General features: G+C 42.7%; 1 protein-coding gene across 4 annotated transcripts in view; it reads right to left on the bottom strand.

The window, feature by feature from the left end:
• Positions 1 to 22,423: 22,423 nt before the first annotated feature.
• LOC140126389 (gamma-aminobutyric acid receptor subunit pi-like) overlaps positions 22,424 to 24,816 on the bottom strand; it is a 234,286-nt gene continuing 231,893 nt past the window's right edge. For all 4 annotated transcript variants that reach the window (XM_072145792.1, XM_072145796.1, XM_072145794.1 and 1 more), the window contains one exon: positions 22,424 to 22,874. In XM_072145792.1, coding sequence (XP_072001893.1) covers positions 22,584 to 22,874 — 291 coding nt within the window. In that variant the 3' untranslated portion in view covers positions 22,424 to 22,583. The remainder of the gene's footprint in view (positions 22,875 to 24,816) is intronic.

The following is a 24,816-nucleotide window of genomic DNA, read 5'->3' as shown; positions in this document are numbered from 1 at the left end:
TTGGATTGGCGAAAGCTCGCCTGGCAGCGGAGCGCCAGCTCCATGCCAAGATCCAACTAACATAGTTTTAACTGCAGCACCTTTAATCTACTACTAGTTCACTGCCTCCATACATGGTCCCCTTATCAAACGAGCTGTGTCAGGCAGAATTTTGGATTGTTTTCATGGCTTCCATGTTAACTTTGTCGCCACCCTGCTGTGTAATCCACAAAATATACTGGCAAACTTTTATCATGTACCGATATTATTTGAGCGCTTCTTGCTCACCTCCTTTGGTTCCTCTCTGCCACCCATTGGTTTGAAGCCTGAGTCCATTTAGGGTATGTTGCCATGACACTCTCTAGCCTGCCGCTGCTGCCGCTGCCTCTGCATGCCGTCCCCTGTAGTGTCAGGGTCAATTATTGCATGTTTTAGATGCTATCTAGCCTCATTCGGTCACTCTGTCATGGCCATGCTGTTGCCCATAATTTTGGCATAATGGTGCGATTAAGCAGCCTCAGAGGCATCCATGCATGCTGCCCCTGCTGTTTCCTGTCCATTTCCGTGGTGTTTCCATCCTTTTCTGAGGTTCCCAGGTGTTTGGCCAAGCTTCCCTGTGCAGAGCCTTGGTCCCCTTGAAAAATGCTCGAGTCTCCCATTGACTTCAATGGGGCTCGTTACTCGAAACGAGCACTCGAGAATCGGGAAAAGTTCGTCTCGAATAACGAGTACCCGAGCATTTTAGTGCTCGCTCATCTCTATATATGACCCATTTGATTATTTGTGAACTAGATCATTCAAATGCCAGCTGTAACCTCAACCCTATTTCCAGGGCTGCCTGGTCTGCACTTTGGGTTCTCCTGGACCTTGTGCTTCAATTTCAAAGCCACTTCTAGGAGGTGGATCAGACTCTCCTGTACCATCTGAGATGCTGTTTGACGTACCCCTGCTCTGAACTTTTATCCCACAATTGAACAAAAATTCTGGGTGCAGAAGAGATACCAAAGGGTAAGGCAGAAAATTGGAAATGTATTAGTTCTCCCTCTGGAGAGTGAATAGCCATTCTTGGACATTTCTTTGAGAAAAGGTGTAGTTGATCTTTCATATCTCTAGAAGGATTGGTTTTCGGATCCTTTTTTCTTTTTCTTATCAGCCGTTTTCTCTAGAATATAGTCTAACTTGGGTCCAAATACGAAGTTGGCTGAAAAAGGGATATTACAAAGTTTTTTGAGCGGATGTCTCCCGGCCACTGTTTCAGCCACCTTCAGCCATCTTCGAACGACAATGGACAAGGATCCATCTTTTGCCACGATCCTAAGACATATTCAGCAGAGGAATCCGCTAACAAACCGATTGCTTACTTCAGTACCCGTAATGGTTCAAGAAGTAGTTCCTTGGATAAGTCTGCTTTAATATGAGGTTTAAGTTCATTAAGCCAAAAGAAGAGTGTTCTTGCAACTGAAGTGGCTACAATGTTGGACTTTAAACTGATCATAGAGGCCTCCCAGGTCTTTTTAGAATGCTTTCACTCCATTCGTCCTTAACCAGTTGCTTCAATGTGTTGTTAACGGGAAACACCCTCTTCATAGACCTTAATCCTCCAAACAATTCATCCTGACCTGTAAAGTCTACATGTGAACCAGAGGGAACCTCTGAATCTTCGCCCAAAGGGGAAGATAATATAATACTGCCCCCTATGCACAAGAATATAACTACTAGAATACTGCTCCCGATGTACAAGAATATAACTACTAGAATACTGCCCCCTATGTACAAGAATATAACTACTATAATACTGCCCGCTATGTACAAGAATATAACTACTATAATACTGCCCCTATGTACAGGAATATAACTACTATAATACTGCCCCCTATGTACAAGAAAATAACTACTATAATACTGCCTGCTATGTACAAGAATATAACTGCTATAATACTGCCCCTATGTACAGGAATATAACTACTATAATACTGCCCCCTATGTACAAGAAGATAACTACTATAATATTGCCCCCTATGTACAAGAATATAACTACTATAATATTGCCCCCTATGTACAAGAATATAACTACTATAATACTGCCCCCTATGTACAAGAATATAACTACTATAATACTGTCCCTATGTACAAGACTATAACTAGTAGCAGTTGTAGTCCCCCCTCCTACCCCCAGTTCTAGTTCGCCCCTCCTGCCCCCAGTTCTAGTGCCCCCCCCCCTCCTGCCCCAGTTTTGGTCCCCCCTTCCTGCCACCAGTTCTAGTTTACCCACCCTTTGTTGCTCCCAGTTCTAGTCTTCCCCTCCTTCCCCCAATTCTAGTTTACCCCTCCTGCCCCAGTTCTAGTTCACCCCTCCTGCCCCAGTTCTAGTGCCCCCCTCCTGCCCCCAGTTCTAGTTTCCCCCCTGCTGTCCCCAGTTCTAGTCCACCCCTGCTGTCCCCAGTTCTAGCGCCCCCCCCCCTGCTGCCCCAGTTGTAGTGCCCCCCTGCTGCCCCCAGTTTTGCCCCCCTTGCTGCCCCAGTTGCAGTGCCCCCCTGCTGCCCCCAGTTATAGCCCCTTCCCCCCTTCCTGCCCCCAGGTCTAGTGCCCCCCTTCCTGCCCCCAGTTTTGGTGTGCCCCCCTGCTGCTTCAAGTTGCAGTTTCTACTCACTGAGCAGAGCAGTCCTGTTCCGCGGGAGTCTGTGTAAAGGAGAAGCCAGAGGGTCATGTGATGATGACATCACCACAGGTCCTCAAGCTTCCCCTGTATGCAGCAACAGCCGACAGGTCTTGAAGCAGTGAGTGCTTATTGCACACGTTTTATTCCGTTTTTGCCAAAAACGCCCAAAACGTGATAGAATCGCGACCCCCGTGTTTTGGTCGTTCGACCCCCGCTGGGGTCGCGACCCACAGGTTGAGAACCGCTGATCTAAGGCTTCCCACCCTCTGTTGCTCTCTTGTTTCTTCTGCCTGCTTGAATGGGCGTGCCATCGGACGATCCGACAGATTCGGACTGAGTGCGGGATTTAACTTTCAAATTGTGTTGCAAGACAATGCACTTTCATGCACGAGGAAAAGGTGAACTCCGGCAGACCTGAGCGCTGAAGCGACATGCAGGATATCGGGCGCACAATGTTAGTGAATCATGGCAGAGTGCATTATCATCAGACAATGCACTTTCTGTGAACTCCTCGGACCGGGTAAGTAAATGTGCCCCATTATCTATCTGATAAATCCCATGGATTTCACTGAAACTGCTCTTTCTAAAATCTCCAATGATCTCCTCATTGCTAAATCCAATGTGTCTTTGCCTTCCATATTCTCCCAGATCTCTTGGCAGCACATGATACTGTGGACCTCCTCAGGGTGCTTCGATCCATTGGCCTGAAGGACACTGTACTATCTTTGTTTTCTTCCTATCTCTCTGACTGCAGTTTCTGTGTCTCCTTTTCTGGATCTCTCTCTTCTCCTCTTCCTCTCACTGTTGGGGTACCTCAAGGCTCAGTCCTATGTCCTCTTCTCTTTTGCCTACATACTGCCCCCATTGGATAAACCATAAGCAGAATTGGTTACAAGTACCATCTCTATGCTCATGAAATATTTTCTAAATAATTGCTGCTTAAATAGAAATTTATGTTACTATTTAAGGGAACATTTTGTATAACATATTGTATTTTTATCAACACCAAAAACTTTAATTGCCTCAATGTATCTTACTCAAGGATGAATAATAAAATGAACTAATTGCAAGTTTGAAGCATGTACTATAAAGTTGTTTTGTGCTTTTATACTTAACCCTAAATGTTAATATTAAATGAGACAATAGGTCTAACAGAAAAATAATTTCAATTTAAAGAAAATGAAACAAGGTAATATAATTCTCTGTAATTCTCCAGAAGGATCATCAAAACGATGCTTAATAATTGTAATTGTCTAGAGGCTACAAATACATATAATTGCACATAAAAAAAAATTGAAATCCGTTTCCCCAGAGGTAATAGAAAGTTATTAAAACAGCCTATTTATTGCTGTGATAACTATCCATTTGTGTTAAGCAAAAACAACAATTCTGAAAGCATAAAAAGGAAAAGGTTGTTATGATATAATTAGCAATTCCACTGTTTTGATCATAAGGGTAATTTGGGCTTTGAATTTTAAAGTGGATCTAGAACTTCAATAACGTGCTTTCCTTCAGTTACATTAAGGTATTGCATGCTTTTGTAGAAAGCTAAAAAAAGAGATTATCTGTAGTTTAGAATATAAATAGCCTTTGGATATGTGAAGCTCCCCCCTACGTTATCTCCTGTTTTTATTTTATATCATCATACATTTAGCTTATGGTAAACAATCTAAAATTCTTTCTATATGTGTTTCATCTGTGTTTTTTTTTTACCATTTAGCATAAATATTATTGAAAATTTTGGAGAAGTAGAGACAGCTGGAGAGTAGTGTTGAGCAAACCCAAACCCCTAAATGCGGCTCCATACAGAACATGGCAGGTTCCGCAACCACAAGCTTCAAGTTTAGCATTTGGAAATCCATGGAAAACTGGTTGGTTGACTGCTCAGCAACCACAGCCTTGCCCATACTGAGCATGACTGTGATTAGCTAGGTATGTTACCCTGCTATCTCAGAGCCATTACTACTTGGAGATGGCTAGGGAGAGGTTACAACTGGAGGGACAGTGAAAGAAAAAATAAAGCTTTAATAATAACAATTGCCCTTTTGGGAACAGATAGCAAGATAGGGAGAGAAGACTGTGAAGGACAGATATACATTTTTTCTACATAGCAGTATCCGGTAGCATATTGGAAGCACTGGATCATGGCACAAATGTCCCTCATGGATGCTCACTCTGTAGTGGTGCAGTGATAATGGTCATTACTGTGACTCTCCGGGCATTCTGTAACTTCAACGCATCCAATGCCTGCTGCTGCTCACATACCCTCCTTTCCAATATATTTAAAGTGGAATTCCACTTGGTTGGCACTTCGCAGATTATTTAATGGATGGGAAAGCCAAAGTTCCTATGCATTGCAGGTGAGTGCTGAATGTGCACACTGGTGACACACACTTTATGTAGCAGCTCTAGCATGTCTGCATAATTGGCCAAGAAGCTTTGCACCATCAAGTTGAGTGCATGCACAAGGTACAGGATGTGCGTCAAACTGGCTTGGACCAAGGTTGCTACAAGGTGCTACCTAATAAGCCTTGCAAAGGCTTAAGGGGCATCTACCACCAGGATTAATTGTGAATAGTTTATGTTTTGTTTTTGTAAAAAGGTTTGTTTTTCAGTAAAATTTTTGTTTTTACAAAATACTTTTTAAAGCTCTCCATCTTCACCGGCTAGCCTGTAATGTTGTGGACAGGCTTGGTCAGGGCCAGTGCTATGGGTAGGCAAAGTGGCCATTTGCCCAGGGCCCCCTGAAAGAGGAGACCCTAGAATTGCGTTTCTAGGTGCCATGTATCCAGAGATATTCAAGTTTAAAGTGAGAATTTCAGGTATATATAAAAAATCACTCCCGATGGCATTTTACCAGTTAATATCTCCGTTTTCCTGACACATAGAAACACACATTTAGATTCACATAATAGAGGAGCCTCTCTTCATAGGAAAAAAGAAGTGAGGTTCTGTGTGTCACAGAGCCAGAGATATAGCCCTCTGAAGTGTCCCCCCCCCCCCCTCCAAATTCTTAGCACCTCACAGATAATGGTAATATTCACTTTATATGTTACTACATTTTATTGCTTTTTATTTCGTGACAGTTTTTTTTTTGTGAAAATTGACTAATATGATGAACATTCGATCCTCTTCACCTAATGTGACTACATATTAACACCGCGACCCAGAACGTGTCAATAAAGTTATATGTCACACCAAAAACACACACATGTTCTGTAATAAAGTTTTTGTTTTACACCATCTTCCATTATTTACACCTATGTTCTCACTCAAATTATGAAGCATGGAGAGTTCTGTTATTGTGTGGCTAATACAATGGCACACATATAAAAGTGACTTTTGCTATCTCATTTGCTTGGTTTATGGATATATAGTTATTTATTTGGGTTACCATTGTGTAAGGGAGCATACAATAATATATCTGTGTGAAGCTCAGTGTAATTTTCTGCAAAAATAGTTTGGTGTCCCCTGTGGATTTAACGTTCCCTTTGCTGCATATTTTGATGAATATACACATGTGAGGCATGTATGATCTCCTCACATCTTGCTGTTTTAGGAAAGTATGTTTTCTTTGTATAGTACATATTTGGATTTTTTATTTGTATATGCCAGTCTTTGAGTGCTCAGTACCTGGGCACAGTGGACAGTAGCAGGCAATGTTGTTGCTATGGGCAGTACAATGTGCCCTTTTACACCATACTTCCTGCTGGTTACCTAGGGGTTTGTGAGCACTACCTCTACCTATGAACTATCATTGGATTTGATCCATGTTGGGTTTAGGACATTGTCATCATCCCTCAGATCCCTCACCACTGCCTCACTTGTCAGTCTCCACATTACAGAAAGTTGCAAGCAGTTCACACTTGGGTTTCATCTTCATCATGGTAGATGTTCTTTGAGGCCCGATGTCCACATCCTCATCCTCCAACACAAGTAGTTGGGCATCTGGCAACTCTAAGTCCGGAACTTGGGGAGCTCGATGCACACAGAATCCCAGCTATGAGAGTCATCATAGAGTATTAGTAACAGCACCATAACCAGTGGCTTAGATGGCCTTGCTGTTTTGAAACAGGATGAGGTGGAGGCTGTGCAACAAAAGAGGTGGAGCAGGTTGAAGACATTCCAATGGAACCCGAGGTGCTCCTTGCAATGTAGACCAGTGCGTCAACTTCATCTAACCTTTCCATTTTGATATTTTGGCTGACAAGAATATGCTGAAAATTTTAGTGTCTGTATAGGAGCTGTAGAGGGCACTGTTATAACATGTCCCCATAGTACAGCATCAACTCCATCATCACCAGCAGCACCACAGCCACCTCCCTGTTCCTTATATGCATCTTCCTTCGTTTTAACATACATGTCCTTGTGCTATATATATGTCCGTATGGCAATACACACACACACTCAATTAAAAAGGCCAATAATATAAAAATTCTTGCTGACGCTCATATTTATTCTAGCTGCCACGTGCAGGTGGAGTCCATTTATCACTATCTTAGTGCAGTGACATTACCAGAATTTTATTTTAATTATTTTTTGATCAAGTCCAGGTCCAAAGCTGAAATTTTTCCAATGTTCGGCCGAACTCGAGAAACCTGAGTTTGGACACAATTGCTTATTAGCCTTGGGGAGCGTTTAGGGTATTGCATCCTAGCAATGTAATGTAACTATGTAATCCAACACCTGACTCTCTTTGTTTCGGACAAAATATTATTAGGGATTGTCATGGGTCCCCCTGCGACTCATGTCTCTGGTTGCACGCGCACCCTTGTGCCCCTCCATGCAGGCTGCAGTCTCACTTACCTCTCCATTCTCCAGCAGCTTCTCCTGTGTCTCGGTTTGCACACCAGCAGTGTAAAATTTAAAAGGCCAGCGCACCGCTAATTGGTGCTGACGGCCTGGTATTTAATAAATAGCCAGCCTCTTCCCTTATGCCCCGCCTGATCTTCGTGCCTTGTGCCTTAGAGAAAGCTTGTGTCATATGTCCTCTGCGTTTATTATGATTTCCCATTGTGACCTCGATTCCGTTCCTGACTTAACTCCTGTGCTGCCTGTCCTGACCTTCTGCTACATCCCCAACTCTGATCCCATGTTGCCTATCCTGACCTACTGCCTCTCCATGACTCTGTCTCTGCATCACGATTCTGCATCCTGCCTTGGCCACCACCACGCACAAAGTCATGCCTGTGGAGCTACCTGATGGTACCACGCCGCAACCCGGATCCAACCCGTTTTGCACTGGGCACTGGTGAAAACCGAGTGCCACTTAGACTCCGCTCCCAGGTTTCAGCTAAGTCATCATCCGGGGTGGTACAGTGGGTCCACTACCCCTGATGCCTGACAGGGATATGTATCATTGGATTTCAGAAAACTTTAATAATTAACCAAAAAACACCTGCATATTTCTCTAAAGTGTTTTAAAAGGTCTTTAAGTCTGGTTGAGTAGGCAACACAATCATGGGGAAGACTGTTGACTTGCAGATGTCAAGAAGGCAGTCATTACCAAACTTCATAAGTAGGGTAAGCAACAAAAGGTCATTGGTAAAGAATCTGACTGTTCACAGAGTGCTGTATCAAAGCATATTAATGAAAAGTTTAGTAAGTTGGAAGTAAACAGTGTTGTAGAAATGATCAAATGATCACTTGTTGAAGTCCCACCCTGGGACAAAGTAAAACAGTAAAAAATAATAAAATTAATAAATATAAAATTTTACATTACAAAAAGTGAAAATCACCACAAAACACGACATATTGGGTACCACCACATCTGTAACAACAAAAGGAAATTGATACTGAACCTGTATGGTAAACACCTTATTAGTTTTTTAAAAAGACCCGCGAAAATGACATCCATCTAAAAAAAAAGAAAAGGATAAAAAGTTATCAAAAAGTAACATTTACCCTAACAGGAAACCAATAAAAAGTACAGCTTGTCCCACAAAAAACAAATCAGCTCTGTATATAAAATAAATAAGCATTTTATGCCTTTTAAAAAATGGCGATGCAAAAGCAAGCACATTTCTCAACAAATTAGTTTTATATTCTGCAAATCAAGTTAAATAGATAAATAGGTTATCGCTGTAATCGTGGTGATCTATAGAATAAAGATAACATATTATTTTTATGGTATAGTGAACGTCCTACAAAGATAAAACTAAAAACCCTAAACCAAAATTAATGATTTTCTTATCCCCACCAAGAAAGAGTTAATAAAATCTCATCAATTAGCTACTGAACCCCCCCCTAAGTGATGCTCCTTAAAAGCAGATCTCATCCCAGAAATAATAAGCTACATGTCCACGTTACAAAAAATAAACATTTTTTAGTCTGTAATATGTGATAATGCCATTCTGCCAACAAACCTGATAGGGTTTCAAAATTACAGGTTGGGGGGAACCTGAGTAATAGTGATCATTATATCATTGATTTCGTATTGCGCTTTACTAAGAGCGTTAGTGGAGGGGCAACCAACACTCGAAACTTCAGGAGGGCAAATCTTTAGCAACTAAGGGAAAACCTTACAGGCATAGACTGGGACAATGTTCTCAAAGACAAAAGCCCCCCCCCCCCCCTTCCTCAACAAAAATTTTTTTTTCTCATATATTCTAAAAAAGTCCTGTGACAAAGACATACCATATGGGAAAACGAATAAGAGGAACAAGAAAAATCTAACTAGTCTTGTAAGGTAAGCAATAAGTGAGAAAAATAAGGCATTTAAGGTGCAAAAATGTGAAGGTAGCTATGAGGCTTTGCAGGATTATGGAGAGAAAAATAAATCCTGTAAAAAGCAGATAAAGGCCTGAAAAATAGAGAAATATTGCAAGAATTGTTTCTCAAGTATATAAATGATAAGAAACACAAAAATGGATAGTGTGGGCCCTCTGAGGAATTACACAGGGGTCATGGTGGAAGGAGATGAGAACAGGGCCAATCTACTGAATGTCAGCTTCTCGACTGTCTTCACCCAGGAAAATCCTGTGGTAGAAGACACAATGAGGAATAAATGTAAATTCTCTTTTGAATGTCAACAGTTTGACCCAGGAAGAGATACGGCACCACCTCACAACCACTAAGATAGATAAATCACCAGGGCCAGATGGCATGCACCCCCGGGTTCGGCATTAACTATGTACCGTGATAGACAGATCATTGTTTTTAATATTTGAAGATTCCCTGAGACTGGTTATGTTCCACAGAACTGGCGCTTAGCAAATGTGGTACCAATATAAAAAATAGGATCAAAAAGCGATCCTGGAGACTACAGACCTGTGAGCTATCTTCTGTGGTGGGGAAAATATTTGAGGGGTTTGTTAGAGATGCTATACTGGAGTATCTCACTGTACATAACCCTTTAACCCAGCGTCAGCATGGGTTTATGAGAGATTTACTACGATTTACTACTGTTTACTACAGCGACTCCATACTGTCACAAATCGGCCCAGACCTCTGAGGTCTTGGCGGACTTGGTGCTGGTCAGAGATTAGATTTGAGCCCTTTAAATCGGAAATTGATGTACCAGTACATGCAATTTGAAAATCGTTTATACGAGCACTCAAATAAATGTGGGTGCCTGTTGGCACGCCTCTTACATCCTGGATCGGGCATGACACATATCCTGCGCATCAAATCCACAATACACATAGCCCAATCAATATCAGTGCAGGCATATTACTCGCGGTACAACATAAGGGGCCAGTTAGCCAACCTAGATATAGTATCTTTGACAAGCGAAAAAGAGAATTCTATAAACGACATGGCCCTACCCCAATTTGACAGAGAAGTGATTGCTTCTTTGGACTTCGACTTCAGCGAAGTGGAGGTAAACTAAGAAATTAAGAAATCCCCTGCTGGGAAAAGCCCGGGCCCCGATGGCTTCTCTCCTGCTTTTTATAAATTCTTTCGAGATGCCTTCCTGACAAGAGTATTTAAATTCCCTAGCGGTGGCTTTTCACCCCCAATCCTTGGAGGCCGACATCAGCGTTCTTTTAAAGCCAGATAAAGATCCCTTTCAACCGGCGAGCTATTGACCCATCTCCCTGTTAAATGTTGATCTGAAGCTGTACTACAAAATCCTAGCTGATCGTTCATCTCCTCACCTCCCGAAAGTGATACGGACCAAGTGGTCTTCATCAGGTGCAGAGAGGCAAAGGATAATTTGACCAAAACCTTCCTCTTAATGGCACATGCTCGGAAAAGGTCTATGCCCTTAACCCCTTCCCGACGCGCGCCGTACTAGTACGGCGCGCGCCGGGTCCCGGTGCATGGAGAGGGCTCGCGGGCCGAGCCCTCTCCATAGCCGGTAAGTCTTTGCTGCATATTGCAGCAAAGGCTTACCGGTAACACCCGCGATCGGTGCTAGCACCGATCGCGGGTGCTTTCACCGCGATCGCCTCCGGCAATGCTGCCGGAGGCTTCAAAAAGATGGCGCCGCATGGGCGCCGCCATCTTGGCGCGGATCTCCGCTCCCCGATGACGTCACGGGGAGCGGTGATCCGTTGCCATGACAGCATCGGGCCTCACGAAGGCCCGAAGCTGTCTCGTTTTAACCTATTCATTACAATGTGCTATCAGCACATTGTAATGAATGAGGAGTAAAATCCCCATATACTGCCATATTGCAGTATGGCAGTATATGGTAGGATCGATCAGACAACCTAGGGTTAAAGTACCCTAGGGAGTCTGAAAAATAGTTAAAGTGAAAGTAAAAAAAAGTTTTAAAAAAAAAAATTATATTAAAAAAACCTAAAAATTCAAATCACCCCCCTTTCCCTAGAACTGATATTAATAAACAGTAAAAATCATAAACACATTAGGTATCACCGCGTCCGAAAATGTCCGATCTATCAAAATATAATAACGGTTTTTCACTGCGTTTAACCCCGTAACGGAAAATAGCGTCCAAAGTCAAAAATGACATTTTTTGCCATTTTGGAAAATATAAAAAAATTAATAAAAAGTGATCAAAAGGTCGTACAGTCCTAAAAATGATAGCAATGAAAACGCCATCAAAAGTCGCAAAAAATGACACCACCCACAGCTTCGTACACCAAAGTATGAAAAAGTTATTAGCGCCAGAAGATGGCAAAATCAAAAAAAAAATTTTTGTACAGGAGGTTTTAATTTTTTTAAATGTATGAAAACATTATAAAACCTGTACAAATGTGGTATCCCTGTGATCGTAGCAACCCAAAGAATAAAGTAGACCTGTCATTTGGGACGCAGAGTGAAAGCTGTGAAATCCAAGCCCACAAGAAAACGTCGCAAATGTGTTTTTTCACCATTTTCACTGCATTTGGAATTTTTTTCCCGCTTCCCAGTACGCGCCATGGAATATTAAATACCGTCACTACGAAGTGCAATTTGTTACGCAGAAAATAAGCCATAACAGAGCTCTTTATGTGGAAAAATAAAAAAGTTATAGATTTTTGAAGGTGGGGTGTGAAAAATGGAAGTGAAAAAAATAAAAAAGGCCAAGTCGTTAAGGGGTTAAGCCTTCTGTAAATCGATGCTGCTTTTGATAGGGTCCATTGGGGTTTTATGTTGGCATCTCTAACCCAGCTTGGGATAGTCCCGTAGTTCCTAGGGAGGGTTATGGTCCTTTATGGTCACCCAACGGCTAGAGTCAGCCAATGGTTAGAGGGCAAATGGGTTCTTTTCTAATCCCATTTCAATAAGTAATGGTACTCGCCAGGGGTGCCCTCTTCCCCCCTTCTATATGTAGTGGTAATGGAACATTGGAGCAATAGCAGTTAGGAACAACCTTAATATACACGGCATCCAGGTAGGCCAAAGACATTACAAGATGATTTGTTGCTGTATATCTCCCAGCCCAGAGTCTCCCTTCCCTCACTTCTCAAGGAGATCAAGACTTGCCACCTGAGCAACTTTAAAATCAACTTTAACAAATCTGAGGCGTTGAATGTTTCTCTTCCTGCGTGGGAGGTCCAATTCATTAAAGAGCACTTTCCCTTGAGCTGGCGCTCAAAATCGATTAAATATCTGGGGATTTAGGTTCCCTCTGATCGAACTAAATTGTATGGCCTTAACTACATGCCCCTGCTGAAATGTACCATGAAAGCCATGTATGACAAGAAACGCATCTCGTGGTTCTGCCGGATCAATGTAAAAAAGATTGACATATTGCCCCGCTTCCTTTACACGTTTTAGGGAGCCCCATTAATCCCCCCCATCCTCATTTTTTAAATCCATCAGTGTGGTTATGTTGCATTTCATCTGAGACACTGCTCGCCCTCGGATTGTGTGGAAATACTTGATACGTCCCAAGACTTCTGGAGGTGCGGGACTGCCCGACTTTAAACTATATCACCAGGCATCCATCCTAGTTCGTCTGCTGGATTGGCCCGATCACCTCAGTGAACAGTGAGTTAGATTGGAACAATATAGTTCCACGATCCCCATTAACCTACTCCCATGGGTTTCCTCTCAAAATGTTGAAATGGCACCACAGACCCTATTCCTGGCCCAGACCTTGAAACATTGGAGATCTCTTATTCAATGCTCGATCTTGTCCAGGCTGCTTGTCTTCTAACACCCCTTTTCCGGAACCCAGATTTTGCACCAGCTTTCTCCAGAATTAACTTTCTGGGACACTCAGCATACAAAGATCTACAATGAGTGAAACCCCGATTCCCACCCTTAATGAACTAGCAGAACTTTCCGCTTCTGCCAATCTTTCCTGGCTAGAGATCGCTTAACTGGGATCCTTCCTCAAACAACCAGGATCAGCCGTGGCTTATAACGCTCCTATTAGGCCCTTTGAGAATCTCCTCTGCTCAATATCCCCTCCAGAACACAGCCTCTCCCAAATTAATAGCCTCCTGGTAAAGGAATCCAATACCTCGGCCTTACCTAACCCCGCTGGCTGGGAAAGGGACCTGGGTGTCTCTATATCTCCAGAGGTTTGGGTTAAGTTATTTTTGTACACTTGGTGTAAACTCTCAAGAATGTAACTACAAAATCCTTTCTAGATGACACAGGATTCCTGCCTTTCTGCACTCAATCTATCCCTCGACGCCAGACACGTGCTGGAGATGCGTACTAGATAAGGGGGACATCCTACATATATGGTGGACTTGTTGTGACATTTCGTGCTTTTGGGACCAAATCTTTGATGTTACAAACCACCTCACTTTTGCTACGATCGCCAAGACCCCAGAGGTGGCCCTCCTCTCCATTCTCCCCGAGACCATAAAGAGACAAAATATATTCTGTTGAGACTCAATCTCATCACCGCCTGGTCTGTCATCTCTAGAAGGTGGCGTTCTCCCACAACTCCCTCCATCTCGGACTGGGCCCAAGAACTATTTTCGAATGGAAGAGATCATGGTTGATGTCCCTAGTAAATCAGAGAAAGTTTTATGTTCAATCAACATTTATTGGTGAAAAAGAGTAACAATTGCGAACAGAATTTCCAAGGCATGAAGGCTGGTCTCACAGGACCCCAGCATTAAGATACATACAACATCATGTCATACAGTGACGTGGCAGCAGACTGTGAAATTATACTGAGGTAGAGATCGTAATGTACCGGCTGCGGGGGTCCGCCCATCCTTTTCAATGATAAAACAAGACAAAAATACGAACAGGGGGTAGACAGTACAAGACATAGAGGAGAAGGGAATAACTGGGCAGGGAGGGGGGGGAGGGGTCTGGGGCTAAGGATGGCTACAAGCGTATCGCCTATTTGCAATGCAAGGGTCCTGAATGGTCATAAATTAGAGTAGAGAACTTATTATTTTAAGCAAAGAGATCCTGAAAGGCCGGGGTTAGCTGGAATTCCTCCCATGGGGTCCACACAGTGGCTGTCTTACTCGGGTCAGGCATGTCTTCGGCGAGCAGCTCCTCCATTCTCCGTATGTAGCGGAGCTCCTGTATCCACTCCACAACCGTGGGTGGTTGAGGGCTCTTCCAGTGTCGAGGGATCACTGTCCTTGCCGCCGTGAGAAAGTGGCGGAGGAGTCCTTTTTTGATGGAGGAAATGGTGCCCGGTAGCACGGAAAGGAGGGCAACCTGTGGGCTAAATTGTATAGTCTTACCAGACACTCTGCTATAGGTGTCAAACACTATCCGCCAGAAGTCCTGTATTATCGAGCAGCTCCACCATATGTGAAGAATGGATCCCACCACTGCACTGCACCTCCAGCAGAGCTCCAAGACTCCAGGGTAGATCCTATGGAGCGTGAGGGGGCACCTGTACCATCGTTATAAGATCTTATAATTCTTCTCCTGAGCGCTGCAGGGCAGAGGGAGTTTATGGGAGAATAAAAAGGCTTTGTCCCATTCTGCTTCCGTAAGTGTGGTTGATAGGTCCGTCTCCCACACTGACACAAACCCTGGGTTCCCCCGGGAGGACTCAGCGAGCAGTATAGCGTATAGCTGAGACAAGACGTGGGCTGGGGGTGAGTGAGGTCTGTTTCCAGAGACTCCCATTGCTTTGTTGCTCTATGATAATGCCAGTCTACTATTTGCATGAGCAACGATGCGGAGTGGTAAAGTTTGGGGTCAGGAAGACCCACTCCACCCGCAATTTTGGGTCTAGCCAGTGTGGCGTAGCAAATCCTGCTTGTGGCTTGTAAAGAATGAGCCCAGGGGGTGTATCGGTAGGGTTTGAAATAAATATAAGAACTGGGGCATTACGTTCATTTTCAGGACATTGATCCGGCCGAACCATGATAGGCTTGTGTTACGGTATTGTGCGATCCAGGAGGGTTTTGTAGTTGAGGTTGTAGAGGCAAAAAAGGTCTGCTGGGATGTTAATTCCTAAGTAGCGGATGTGAGATCTCTGCCACTTGAATGGAAATTGGGATGCTAGGTGGGATATTTCACTCTCGGGGATGGAGATGTTCAGGGCTTCTGATTTCGATAGTTTAACCTTGAAATTGCTAAGGAGGCCAAAGCGGGAAAACTCTGCCAAGATGGACAGGAGGGAGACCCGGGGTTGTGATACATACAAGAGCAGGTCATCCGCATAGATGGCGGTGTTGTATTGTTTAGATCCAACCTGGAGACCATGCACACAGGGGTTGCCACGAAGCGCCACCGCTAGGTGTTCCATGACAACAATATACAATAATGGGGAGAGGGGGCAGCCCTGGCGGGTTCCGTTCTTAATCGAAAACGGCTTGGAGGAGGTTCCATTTATTCTTACTTGAGCCGTGGGAGCTGAATATAGAGCTTTAATCATACTCCGTTATTATATCCCGGGCCTCCCTCCCGCGGAGGAAGCCCACCTGGTCTTTGTGTATGATGGAGGGAAGGATGTCCCCTAGACGATTAGCCAGGAGTTTTGAGTACAACTTTACATCTACGTTGATCAATGATATGGGGCAATAGTTAGCACACACTGTATGATCTTTCCCTGGCTTGGGGATAACTGAGATATTAGCCTTAAGGGATTGACGTGTAAAGGGAGTGCGCAATGACATCCCTTTGAAGACCCTGGTAAGTAAGGGGACCAGTTCTTGTCTGAGGGTTTTATAAAACCAGGGGGTAAACCCGTCGGGACCCGGGGATTTCCAGGCCGGGGACAGTTTTATTACCTCTGAGAGCTCCTGCTCAGTAATGTCCTCCTCAAGAGCCCCTCTATCCTCATCACCCAGGCTAGGGAGTGCTGTCAGTGGGGAGATGTAATTTCTCTATCTGCATCTAAAGGCTATGTTCACACACATTCTAATATTCTGTTGACATTGCATTTACACAATGTTAACAAAAATGCAATGTTACACGCATTGGTAAACACACATGCAATGTAAACGGAAACGCAAACGCTGTGTAAACAAAAGTGCAAACGAGATATCAACTCATATAGCACATAAGCTTAAACATGATGCTAACCAGACATAAATGCAAATGTAAATGTAAGTGTAAATGTGCCATAAACGCAAGCGCCGTTTATATAAGCAAAAACACAAGTCACACTAGACATAAAGGCGAATGCTATGTAAGCTTAAACATGGCGCAAATTCAACATAAACAGAAAACCTGTAAACGCACCTCAAACACTGAATGCACGTAAAAACACGCCACAAATGCTGCGTATGCATAAACGCAAACATAAATGTGAGACAAGCGGCCGATAGGCGAAAGTGTGCTGCAAATGCAGCGATATTGCAACCTTGACGCAAACGGCGCGTAAGAATAACCATAATGCTGTGTAAGCGTAACGCAAATGCAGTGTAAGCGTAAACGTGACATAATTGCTGCGGCAATGCAATTACAGCGTAAACGTAACGCAAACGGCGCGTAATCATAAACATGGCGCAACTGTTGCGTAAGTGTTAAGGTGCCGCAAATGCTCATAAGCGCAAATTTTTAGCAAATGCCGCGTAATCGCAACTGGCGCAAACGCAGTGTAAATGTAACTGGCGCAAAGCCACGTAATCGTAACTGGTGCAAACAACGCATAATCGTAACTGGCACAAACGCCGCGTAATAGTTACTGGAGCAAACGCCGCATAATCGTTACTGGCGAAACATGGTAAACGTAATGTCAACGGTAAATTAGCGGAAAGTGTGTGAACACAACCATTAGATGAGCATAGAAAAAACTCACAAATCAATATTCATAATCGTTTCTCTGACTTTGCCTGCCACTGATTGACATTATGAGAGAAGATTAGCATAACACACACCTCCAGCTCCAGCCACAGATTCTCCTCTCTGACCAAACACAGATTACAATGGTCAGAAACAGGGAATGAAATCTCCGCAAGCGCGGGGGCTAGAAGGTAAATTCCAAGTGTGCCTAAATCTGTGTAGCCACCCCTACAGGATGGTATGATAATCTTCACATGTGTGAGGTGGTGAAAGGTCCTCTTTAACTTCATAGACATCTGGGGAATCCACCTACGCAGCAGGAAGAGGGGATTGCTGGGAGAAGCGGTTCAAGGCGACAGGCTTCAGGAGGGAGACATGGAAGGAGTTTGGGATGCAGTGGCAAAGTGTCTGCTTGCTTTTTAGAGAAAACATATGCACAAAGTCCCAGTAACAAGCTGGTAGACCCACCAGATGGGTTCAGTGCAGTACCGGACCGGAAAGAAGCTGTCCGCTCACGGAAGAAATGACCAGCGGTGACTTGAGGGGAACAACCGGAATGTGAAGCCAGGAGACCAGAGTGGCATCCACAATGTTCCTCGCGGAACCGGAGTCCAGGAATGCCGAAGGCCGGTACCGACACAGAGGAGCACTGGAATAGTCAAGCATGGAGAAGCTGAATTCACACCTAAGGACGCTTCTCCCAGAAGCCATAGGTGCTGGAGTTTCCCGGACTTGGCGACGGACTGCACAAGTCCCGATGAGGTGCTTGGGACTGGCGCAGTACAAGCAGAGGTTTTCTTGGAAATGTTTGGATCGCTCCCCAGGTGTAAGACGGGCTCTGTCAACCTGCATAAGTTCACCTGCAGAATGTTCGACCGGAGGCTGGAACAACTTCTGGAAGACCGGAGCCAGCCATGGCAGATGTGGAAGCCGAACTTGAGGTCGCTTGTGCCACAACTCTTCAGCTCGTTCCAAGAACTGCACAACTATCCGGGCAGCCAATGCAACCTCCTGTGGCAGAGTTCCATAATCTCACTGCTCTTAGAGTAAAAAACCTTAGCCTATGTTGATGGTAGAATCGCTTCTCCTCTAGGCATAGAGGATGCTTCCCTTGTCCTGGTCACAGGCCTAGGTATAAAAAGATTGTTAGAGAGATCCTTGTACTGTCCATTCAGGTATTTGTACATTTTAATGAGGTCTCCCCTCAGTCGTGTTTTTTCTAAACTGAATAATCCCAGATTTTGTAATCATCCGTTCCACTAATAATCTTGGTTGCTCTCCTCTGCACTCATTCCAGTTCTACTATGTCCTTTTTATACACTAGTTCCCAAAACTGTACACAATATTCCATGTGTGGTCTGACCAGTGATTTGTATAGGGGCAAAACTATGTCCTTATGAGAATCCATTCCTCTCTTGATACATCCCATAATTTTATTTGCTTTAGTAGCAGCCACTAAAATAAAGTTTACCTTCCACCAATACCCCCAAGTCTTTTTCAGCTCCAAGTAATTGACTGTTTAGAACATAATTATACCATTTGTTTCCATGGCCCAAGTGCATAACTTTACATTTATCTACATTAAACCTCATAAACCATTTCTCTGCCCATTCCTCAAGCTTCCACAAATCCCTCCGTAATGCTAAACTATCAACCTCAGTATTAATTACTTTACACAGCTCTGCAAATATTGAAACTTGACTGTAAACCCACTACAAGTTAATTAATAAAAATCTAAAAAAGAAGTGGCCCCAATACTGACCTCTGTGGCACTCCACTGGTAATGTCAACCTAATCTAAGAATGTGCCATTAATAACGACCCTCTGTTCTCTATCACTAAGCCAATTTCTTACCCAAATACACAGATTTTCTCCTAGTCCCGGCAGTACCAACCTTTTATGCAGCACGGTGTCAAATGCCTTTGAAAAGTCGAAATATACAACATCCACAGCGTTCCCCAGATCCAGTCTGGAACTTACTTCCTCATAGAAGTCAATCAGATTAGTCTGACAGGAATGATCTCTCATAAACCCATGCTGATGCTGGGTTATAAGGTTATGTACAGTGAGATACTCCAGTATAGCATCTCTAACAAACCCCTTAAATATTTTCCCCACAACAGAAGTTAGGCTCACAGGTCTGTAGTTTCCAGGATCGCTTTTTGATTCTTTTTTGCATATTGGTAAGCGCAAGTCCTTTGGAATCTTCCAGTCCTCAGGAATCTTCAAACATTAAAAATAACTGTCTGTCTATCACAGTACATAGTTCATGCAGAACCCGGGAGGGGGGGTAAACCTTCTGAGGCCTTAGTGGTTGTGAGGTGGACGCCGTACCACTTCCTTGGTTAAACTGTTGACATTCCAAAGAGAATTTACATTATTTCTCATTCTGTCTTCCACCAGGGGATTTTCCTAGAAAAAGACAGTAGAGAAGGTGACATTCATTAGATTGGCCCTGTCCTCATCTTCTTCCACCATGGCCCCTGTGTTATTCCTCAGAGGGCCCACACTCTCTGTTTTTAGTTTCTTATCATTTATATACTTGAAAAAAAATTTGGGATTATTTTTGCTCTCCCTGGCAATATTTCTTTCATTCTCTATGTTTGCGGCCTTTATCTGCTTTTTACAGGATTTATTTTTCTCTCTACAGTCATGGCCAAAAGTTTTGAGAATGATACAAATGTTAATTTTTACAAAGTCAATTTGCATATACTCCAGAATGTTATTAAGAGTGATTAGCTTAACAGCAATTAATTACAAAGTCAATATTTGCCTAGAAAATGAACTTTTTCCCCAAAACACATTTCAACTTCATTGCAGGCCTGCCTTAAAAGGAGCAGCTAACATCGTTTCAGTGATTGCTCCATTAACACAGGTGTGGGTGTTGATGAGAACAGGGCTGGAGATCAATCTGTCATGATTAAGTAAGAGTCACACCACTGGACACTTTAAAAGGAGGCTGGTGCTTGGCATCATTGTTTCTTTCTTCTGTTAACCATGGTTATCTCTAAAGAAACACGTCGGCTGAAGAGGCTTTCTTACGGTTGAAGTCCGCCTTTGCCTCGGCTCCAGTTCTCACTAGGCCTGACAGAGACAGAGAAGCCCTTTCATCTTGAGGTAGACATATCCTCCATAGTTGCTGGGGCAGTGCTCACACAGAAAGGTCCTAAGGGCCAAATTCTTACATGCGGTTTCTTTTCCAAGACTTTTTCCTCCCACAGACTCCCAAATTATTCTATTGGAGATGGAGAACTGTCGGCATTCAAACTTGCCCCGGAGGAGTTGCGATATCTACTGGAGGGAGCTCTCCATCCGGTTTGCATGTACACGGACCACAAGAACCTCCTGTATCTCCAGACGGTAAGCCCGTTGGTCACTGTTCTTTTCACGCTACAACCTGCTGATCCATTTCCATCCTGTGGAAAAGAATGTCAAGGCAGATGCCCTTTCCTGTGCTTTGGACGTCATTGGAGAAGAGCCGGTCCTTCGGCATATCATCTCTCCTGAACAACTTGTTGTTGTGGCTCTGGTGGATCTTCAGCAGCTACCTCCCAGCAAGATGTATGTTCGACCTGCACTCCAGAAGAGGATTCTGTCTCAGGGACATTCTTCGCGGTTGGCTGGGTACCCAGGGGTGCAACGTTCAGTGGCCCTCATCTCCCGCTACTACTGGTGGCCAGACCTGGACAAAGATGTTCGGGATTTCCTGGGTTCCTGCTCCTCTGCCAGTAAGAAGCCCTCTGGCATTGTGGTCTCACGTGAATATGGACTTTGTCACTGATCTTCCTCTCTCTTCTGGCAATACCATCATCTGGGTGGTGACGGACCAGTTTTCCAAGATGTCCCATTTTGTTCCCCTTCCAGGTCTTCCATCTGCTCCACGTCTTGCCAGTTTGCTCTTCCAGCATATCTTCCGCAACACATCGTGTCCGACCGAGGGGTCCAGTTTGTATCCAAGTTCTGGTGGTACTTTTGTAACCAGCTGCAAGTAAATCTGGGCTTATCTTCTGCTTACCACCCATATTTGAATGGTCAAGTAGAAAGGGTGAATCAGAATTTGGGCTGTTACCTCCGTCACTTTGTCTCTGCTCGTCACGACAACAGGTCCGATCTGCTACCATGGGCTGAGTTCTCCTATAACTCCCTGGATTCTGGGTCTGCTGAGGCAGCTCCGTTCTCAGTTGTCTACCGACACATCTCTCATCCTCCGCTTCCTCATCCACTTACTCGGATGTCCCTGCAGTAGAGGTACTGGTGCAGGACCTCAAATCCATCTGGGAACAGACCCGTTTCTCTCTCCTCCGGGCTATAGACCACAAAAAGACGCCGGCTGATATAAGACATAGGACTCCTCCTGCTTTCTCTCCAGATGACAAGGTGTACTTGTCTTCCAGATATGTTTGGCTGAAGATAGCTAGCTACAAGCTTGGTCCCTGCTTTCTTTTAGAGGTAATAAAGCGCATCAATCCGGTTGCCTACAAACTCCGCCTTCCGCCCACTATGCGCATCCCAAACTACTTCCACGCCAGGTTATGTGACTTCTGAGTATTATGTTTTTAGCCCTTTTTCAATGAAGTGCCAGATTTTATACTTTTTCTTTTTTGCCTGGATGCTGGATTCCTTTTTGGATTTCTCCCAGAATATGTTGAAATTTGTTGGATTAGAATGGGGTGGACATTTACAGGAATGTCAAGTTTTCCTCTAAAAATTCATAAATTGATTCAACTGAATATACTTTATAGAACTTATTATTCTCCAGACTTTCTATATAAATGAGGAATAAAGGAGAACTCAAGATGTAATAGATGTTCACAGAAGGGGTGTATGATAATATTTGTGCAAAATTGGACTAACTTGGTCCCTTCACTCCTGAGGTGGCGTTTTTGTGCATGCTCTCTAAGGTTCAAATTTCCAAAGATAGATGGGAAATAATGCATCAATTATTATTTGCAACAAGGTTGATATTAATAAAAAATTGGAATACAAGGGAAAAAACTGAATTAATAGAGTGGAGAAATCCAGTAGGGCAAATTATGAAATATGAAACTATCTTGAAATTGCAAGAGAAAGAGATGATAAACATGGAGGGAGGGATATGTGATTCACTAATGTTACTTTTTTTTGTAATGGATATGTGTAGTAAATGCAGATTTAATGTTTTTATTGTTTTTGTAATGACATATAGATAAAATTAAAAAAAAGGGAAACTTTTTTTTTATTTCACTGCTTTAAAAACAAAACAAAACATAGATTTCTTTTAAATGATCTGCTGTTATAATTGCAGGTTTACATGATTTCTAGAAATGCTTCATAGGTCTTCTGCGATGTACGGTATATGTTTTGTAATAAAGATGCCTAATACAATATACTGCATGGTCCTTTTCTTCTATAAATAGAGATAATATGACCAGTAGATTAAGTTTACAATTAAAAATACTAATGGAAAAACTACTCTGGAATAATAATCAATTTTTTCAGGATTTTTAACTGTGAAACAACTAAAAAATATATTTATTTGTTCCCTTATTTTCAACCAAAAACAAATTTTTTCTCTGAAATGACATCTTGTATCTGACTTTAAGTTATTATTTTCTATTTTATCATCATGAATGCTTTTTTCTTTAGCATCATTGTTGACTAGAATGACAAAATTATCTTCCTCTTCTTCACATGTAATCTAGAAAAGAACAAAATAGAGTTATTAGAAAATCTAGAAAAGTATGCTGAACAGAAAAACATAAATATTGTAGTGTATTATCTCCAATCCTAGGACATCTGTGTCATTTGGAAAAAAATTCCAAATGTGGAAAAATTGTTAAAAAAACCGCATGTGCGTCACGTTCTTGTGGGCAGTTTTTACGACTTTCACTTTGCGCTCCAAATAACACCTCTGCTTTATTCTGTGGTTTGGTAAGATCACGGTGATACCAAATTTATACAGGTTTTATTAAGTTTTTATACATTTTCAAAAATTATTCAAATGTGTACAAAAAAGAAAAATAAAAATTTCGCCATCTTCTGACGCTAATAACTTTTTCATACTTCGGTGCACGGAGCTAAGCCGACATATTCATTGCTACCATTTTGAAGTCTGTGCAACATTTTGATCACTTTTTATTCTATTTTTTATGTGATGTATAGTGGTGGAAAAGTCGTGTTATGGACATTTGGGCGCCATTTCCCATTATTGAGGCCACCGCCGGCAATAACCGTTTTTAGATTTTGATAGATCGGGCATTTTGGGATACCTAATGTGTTTCTGATTTTTACTGTTTATTAGGTTTTATATCTATTCTAGGGAAAGGGGGGGTTATTTGAATTTCCAATATTTTAATAATTTTTTACATTTTTTAAACTTTTTTTTTTCACTATTTCTTAGGCCATCTAGGGTACTTTAACCCTAGATGGTCTGATCGTTCCTACCATATACTGCAATACTACTGTATTGCAGTATATGGAGTTTTTGCATAGGATTCATTACAATGGGCCATTGGCTCTTTGTAACGAATCTTCAGAAACCATGCAGCCTGGGGTCTGACGAAGACACGAGGCTGTCATGGCAACCGATCGCCGCCCCCACGATGACGACGCAGAGCATTAAGGGGTTAATAAAAAACACATTTAAATTATTGGTAAGCATCCATAAAACCACAAAAATTATAAAACAACCTTATTTTAGAAACTGAACCACTAAAATATTCAAAACTAATTTTAGGAATGATATCAGTTAAAGCAAACCTTTCACCAAATTTTACACCTTTAAACTACTTGCACCTTCAGGTAGGGTATGAAATGTATTACTTACAGTATATGAGAAAACTCACCCTTTTATTTATAAACAATCTTCCCCAAAGTCATACGAAAAATATACAGAGTCATAGTTTACCTGGGATGAGTCAAGTATAGAGGCTGCAGAGGCAGATGCCCCTATATTCACTTCTATAGTATCTAGTAACATACTTTTTGCTGTTATGTTAATGATGATGAAATTGGATTTTAACTGCAACTCGCATTTACAATTTTGTCTTCAAACTATTCTCCATTTAAGCTAGTACTCCCTAGTACTAGTACTCCATGGAAGTTCAAAGGGAACAAAAGCTTCGGGTGCTTCCAAAAGTTGCAGTTAAAACTGCATCATTATGAGTTTTTAGGTGGTTGTAGGTTTAGTTTTGTTCAGTTCATGTATTTAACCCATTAAATTAACAGGTGATTTTAATTTTGATGGGGAAACCTGTTCAACAAATGGAATTAACCTGTTCAGTTCATGCCTTTCACTTGTTAAAATAACAAACTGCACCACCTCAAAACTGATCATGATGCAGTTTTAACTGCATTTGTGGTTTGGCAGCACTATGCCCGCTGCCGCACATAAAGTGGCGTTCCGATGTAGAGTTGAACTGTGCACCACATTCATCATGTTGCACACTGCACACTCCACAGGCAAACTGCAAATAGTGCAGTTTTCACTTCTTTTGATAAATTTGGGCCCATATTTTTTTTGTTGCATTGTTCATGCTTCAGAATAGTGGCGCACTTCAGTAATAATGTGGCGCAAACTTGGACTAAGCACTGACATGCTCTTCAGGTGCACATTTTATCTGTCTTGCCAGACACATTGC

Source organism: Engystomops pustulosus, chromosome 4, assembly GCF_040894005.1.
Source record: "Engystomops pustulosus chromosome 4, aEngPut4.maternal, whole genome shotgun sequence".
NCBI lineage: Eukaryota > Metazoa > Chordata > Amphibia > Anura > Leptodactylidae > Engystomops > Engystomops pustulosus.
Note: the sequence above shows the minus strand (reverse complement) of the source record. Positions and strands in the feature narration are given on the sequence as shown.